Below are 6107 nucleotides of genomic sequence, written 5' to 3'. Positions count from 1 at the left end.
ATGCATGTATGTATGTATGTATGTATGTATGCAGACAGGTAGGTAGGTATGTAGGTAGTTAGGTATGTGTGCATGTATGTATGTACTTGTGTTACATTCGTACTCATTGGGCCGTAGTAATTCTTCCACAGACATGTTATCTTTTCTCTTTCATCATGTTAATTTTCCAACTCCTAGCATACGTATAGTATGAAATCTAAAATGAAAGATTGGTATTTCTGAGGTCAATCCAGTGGTTGTCGCATTTTATCTCTACTGAAGGTTTACTCATTATTTGCATCGCGTTTGGTATTCAATTGTATGCATAATTTTGCAATTTTAATTTCCAATTTTCAAAGACATTACAAAAGAAACATTAGCAAAGGGAACATCTTCTATACACAAGTATTGAAGACCGACGTTGCCCTGCTATTGTTGGTGCCGGAATTGTGCCAGAAAGATGCTTGCTAATTTTAGTTCTAATATATATTTCCCATCAGCATATTTGTGTTCTTTTATTTTTTTCAAACACTCAGACTTTGTGTCATAGTTTACTATGTATTTAAGAGAGAATTTAAATGAATTAATAATTGCGGATTCTTATTTATGGACTTGAATTACCATAAAGCTCATTCATTCAGAAATATTGATCGGTCTCTCATCAGATGATCAGTGTTTAATATTGCATGTTGTTTAAAATTTGGGGTAGAAATAGCTGTGATCTTTCCCTTGGCTCGATCCGTTTAAATATGACTGAACAAAGAAAGTTGTTTCATACTAAATGTATGTAGGCCCAGGTATACAAAAAGATAAAATAACAAAGTCATTACGTATTTATTACTGAATTTATTAGTGAAAGAAAAATATGTATCAGAGTCATAACACACTTACATGTCTATTATATAACATGGTAATGTAATTAATCCATAGGGACGACTATCATTGATGCACTCTTGAAATCAATAGATATACATATTTAAGCAAGTTAACACAACGACATATGGTGTAATTAGTTGTCTAGTGTCAGCATAATTACTTAAATATTGGTCGTATATCCAATCCTGGATTCCTTCTAAACTTGTTATTATAAATCTGAAAGTGTACAAGCATTAGTATTTTACTGAAATAATCGCTGTTAATATTTTTTTTTGTCATAGTAGCCAGGACCAGAGTAAGAACCAGATCCCAAACCTTGAAATCTGTTTCCAAAGCTTCCGACCAGCTGATCTCCAGACCAGTAATCATTTCTGCCATAAATATTGTTGTCGTATTTCTTATCGTAACCGTAGTCGTTATACTTTTTGTTTGCTCCTTGATAGTACCCGGGTCTGTAGCTATCATGCTGATTTTTGTAACCTGCAGAATAACCTCCATTCTGTCTGTTTCTATCATTGTAATAGTAAGTGCTGCCGTGACTGTATCCGTTGTCGTGATGTCCATCGTATCCACGTCCGCTATATCCGTTGTTGTTGTAGCGATCGTAGGTGTTGTAGTTATCGGAACCCTTTTTGTAGTGACCCTTTTTGTCAACTCCACTGTGGTATTTACTATATCCCTTATTGTCGTATCCGTTGTGATGATTACTGTATCCTTTTTTGCCGTAATTACTGTATCCCTTGTTGTCATATCCATTGTTATGATTACTGTATCCCTTTTTGTCGTAATTACCATAACCCTTATTGTCGTACCCATTGTGATGATTACTGTATCCTTTCTTGCCGTAACTACTGTATCCCTTGTTGTCATATCTATTATTATTATTACTGTATCCTTTTTTGTCGTAATTATCATATCCCTTATTGTCGTATCCATTTTGATGATTACTGTATCCTTTTTTGCCGTAATTACTGTATCCCTTGTTGTCATATCCATTGTTATTATTACTGTATCCCTTTTTGTAGTAATTGCTGTATCCTTTTTTTTCATATCGATTGTGATGATTGCTGTATCCGTTCTTGTCAGAATTACCGTATGCTTTGTTTTCATATCCATGGTACTGATTACTATTTCCCACATTGCCGTAATTACTGTATCCTTTTTTGTCGTGTCTATCATGATAGGTATTGTATCCCTTTCTGTCGTATCCTTTGTGATAGTTACTGTATCCCTTTTTGTCGTAATCAAGGCGTCCACTTCCACTATTTCCATAATAGTCGTTGTTGTTATCGTATCCCTTCTTGTAGTATCCCTTCTTGTCGTATCCCTTATTGTCATTACTATATCCCTTTTTATCGTATCCATTATTGTAATTGCTGTATCCTTTTTTGTTGTATCCATATGTATCGTATCCCTTCTTAGAGTATCCCTTATGATCATCACTGTATCCTTTGTTGTCATATCCTTTGTGATAATTACTATATCCTTTTTTATAGTTTCCTTCCTTTCCGCCGTGGTGATTATCATATCCACTTTTTTCAGAATTATAATTGCTGTAACTCTTCTTTTTGTCGTCATGTCCGTAGTAATTATCATAGCCCTTTTTGTCATAGACTTTCTTATAATCGTTGTCGTACTTCTTATCATAATCATCATTCTTTTTGTAATCGTCACTTTCTTTTTGATTATAGTAGTGTCCTCTACCTTCTCCACCATCTAATCCTTGCAGACTTGAGCCAAATCCTTCTCTAAAACCACGACCTGAGCTACCAGCACCAGCACCGTACCAAACCGATTGACTGCCACCTAAAGGTCCACCGGCAAACGAGCCTCCTAAATGCCCATATCCATTTCTATTTGCAAAATCCCATCCGACCCCACCGACTCCCGCGCCTCCTACCGGGCCGTTGAACAGATTCCATCTGGTATGTGCAAAGCTTGGATCAAATCCCCTTACCCCACCCACCGGTCCAGCAGTCCATCCCTGTCCTCCATGACCCCAAAAACTACCAAATCCCCTGGGAGCAACTGACCAACCTGCAAATCCGCCTATATTTCCAATATTACCACCCCATAAGCCGTTTATCTTGTAAGGTATTTGTCCTGCAATAAAAAATGAAAACAAACCCTAGGAATATATATATATATATATATATATATATATATATATATATATATATATATATATATATATATATATATATATATATATATATATATATATATAGAGTTATGCATTAATAACATTTTTTCCAAAACATGCGAGAGAGAGAGAGAGAGAGAGATAAAGGGAGTGATGGGCAAATGAGACCGTTTATTAAACGTGCAAATGAGTTAGACCTTACAAGTTTATTGAGTCATAGATAGTTTTAAATTAAACGACTGTCATGAACGTAGATTGAATACTAAGATTTTGGATTGGCCCTAGCAAAATTTACATTTTCTGCGACCCTCGATGTGTACTTATTTAGTACGATACATATCACACTGAGCAGGATTCTTTACACCAAAGAGTACAGAGACTAGTATCAAGATTAGATATATATCTGTGTAAAAGTTAACGAAGTACAGGTCTGCATACTGAACGGTTTTAAAGAATTACGTTTCTGGTGTAATATTCTTTGACTAAATATACTTTCAGTATTATTTCTTCATTAAACGTTAACTGTGAAGTGCAAATGAGGTACATAGTAGTACAGGTTATTATAATCGCCCATTCATTATAGTTCACGTGTAGTACAAACAATAGAACAAACACGTTTGTTTACCCATATCTGAGGACCATTTACAAACAAAAGTATCCCATATATGTAATTTGCTTATAAATAAATTTCTATTTCTTAGATAAAATAATGATAAGCTTGGTTATCAGGCACATCCATGCCAGAATCTATCAAAGCTGATTCAAATCGAAACTTGTATTAATCAAGTACGATATCAGAAGTGTCACCGACTGCATGATGACGTTTTAGCCGGTCTCTGCTTGGAAGAGGAGTCTTTAAAATAATACGTGTGTCTGACGTCACAGCACACGTAATCTCCACCAATATTGTAAATGTATTTTGGAGTAAGATTAATTGTACCAACCATGTGGGAAGGTGCCAAGGGAGCTAGCTTTGTAATATCACCTATGTCTGTTATAAGTTAGTTGTACGTGTAGGTCATGGCCACATTTCTTCTATTATATTTGCTATGATTTGTTCTTTTTTGTTGTTTATCTATTTATTTCTTTTTATTTATTTTATTTATTTATTTATTATGTATTTGTTTTTTAAAAACCCATATACGTAGTATCTTTCCTATAATCATTGACACTGATGAGGAAATTCATCTGTATGAATATTTAACAATTTTGCTAACGTTATTCACTTACGGGATTAAACGATCATGGGTGGGTATTTATCGATGTGTAAATTTTACCGAATCACTCACAAAGTAAAATGTTATGTTGACTGTGTGAGTGATAAGGTAAAATTTACACATCGATAAATGCCCAACCATGATCATTTAATCCTTATAATTCCGATTTCGTCCTTTCTTCGTAAAATCAGCTTATTCCATCAACAATGCATTCCAATTTACATAGCGCGTACTTACCTTTCTTTCGCCGCTTCACCTTGCCCCACAATACATAACCTGTACCGAATCATGCGCACATATTGTCTACTACATATTGACTTCAAAGGGGTGTAAGTGTAATCAGATTGGTGTCAAATTATAATGACTTCGCCTAAGTTTTGACGCATGATCCTCCTGAGGGTCTTATGGAGGAGAGCCATGGGTTATAAATGAAGAAGATGCCAAAGGAAGAATATTAAAACAAAATATTTTAGCTAAGTACCAATTAGCAAATAACGACCGATAGTTACATAAGCTTCAGTGTGTAGCTAAAATCGGTTCTAAAAATAGCTTAAATACCTTTCTGGCTTTTTCATACATGTGCTAACTTCAAGCAAACATTGACAACAGTAGTAGATTTGGACGTACCTATAATAGCATATATCTCAAATAGACAAAAATGTTTATTAATTCTCCTCTGTTACATACTGTTACTGTTAAGCTATTTTTAGAACCAATTTTAGCTACACACTGAAGCTTACGTAACTATCGGTCGTTATTTGCTAATTGGTACTTAGCTAAAATATTTTGTTTTAATATTCTTCCTTTGGGATCTTCTTCATTTATTAATAAAAGGAAAATTAAATATCCAATTTTTCAGAGATTTTGTGTCAGCCGCTCTAAAGAACTTCTCCAGGTTTAAAAGCTTGGAATTAAAAGAAAGGTATTAAAGAAAATAATAGTCAGTTGAACTATGCTCACAAGATATATCCTTGTGATGTGTTCATGTCCTGGAAGAGTGCATTGAATAGATGATGAACTAAAAGAGTAATAACTTAGGAAGTTATCACTTAGAATTGGCAATAAAGGTAGCCCACCAGATTCCAGATTCAGGTAAGGTACCGTAGTTCCAAAGGATGAAGATGTATCACTAATGGACAAGTACATATTTGTGGGCAGGGTGTATAATCCGTTGCTTACATAAATTAATTTTTTCAGCCCAAATGTCTAGCACAGATTGGTGCGAAATTCTAAATGATATTTACTTCTAGGAAATAGGGTTTGAATGATTTAACAACTTTATAGTCAAAAGAAAGAAAGAAAGAAAGAAAGAAAGAAAAAGACAGAAAACAATTTTATTTTACCTACCAGTGGCGAATGGAGACAGTAGACATGTCCAAACTGCGAGAAAAAACAATCCTAGCTTCATGGTGGGTAACACTCTTCAGCGATGGACTTCTATTCTGCAATACACACAGAGCGGGCTTCGTGTCAATTGACCAAGGTGCTTGACAAGATGGTGAGAGACAGTGTGTCTTATTTATACATATTTGGTGTAAAGAGAAAAATGCCATTCATCACGATAAATCCAAACATGACAGAAATTATTTTTTTCAATATAGTTAATTTTACTTCCATATTTGTCATAGTCTATCAATGTCAATATAAATTCATTTTACATAATGCGCAAGTTCTTTGAAGATACTTTCATGAATAAATTGAAAGTAATGATAAATCCTTCAACAATTAACAATCGCTTGCTAACACATAATGGAATTTATATATGACATGTAAATTAATCACGATGTTAATATATGCAGCGGCAATTATATGACCACATCACATTTGTGCTAATCATAATTCTATTTCGAATAATAATATTATGATTTTGACTTGAAAAATGTTTAAATAGT

The 6107-nt window shown here is 34.1% G+C and overlaps 1 protein-coding gene across 1 annotated transcript; it reads right to left on the bottom strand.

The window, feature by feature from the left end:
- Positions 1-810: 810 nt before the first annotated feature.
- On the bottom strand, positions 811-5719 carry LOC149782340 (uncharacterized). Its single transcript, XM_089933718.1, has 2 exons — positions 5563-5719; positions 811-2958 (listed from the first exon to the last, which is right to left on the bottom strand). The coding sequence occupies exons 1-2, from the start codon at positions 5621-5623 to the stop codon at positions 1115-1117; spliced, it is 1905 nt and encodes a 634-aa protein (XP_089789844.1). The 5' UTR covers positions 5624-5719; the 3' UTR covers positions 811-1114.
- Between the last annotated feature and the right edge of the window lie 388 nt (positions 5720-6107).

Source organism: Sinohyriopsis cumingii, chromosome 15 (genome assembly GCF_028554795.1).
Source record: "Sinohyriopsis cumingii isolate HCF-2022 chromosome 15, ASM2855479v2, whole genome shotgun sequence".
Taxonomy (NCBI): Eukaryota; Metazoa; Mollusca; class Bivalvia; order Unionida; family Unionidae; genus Sinohyriopsis; species Sinohyriopsis cumingii.
The sequence above is the reverse complement of the archived record's forward strand: the minus strand, read 5'-3'. Positions and strand labels throughout refer to the sequence as shown.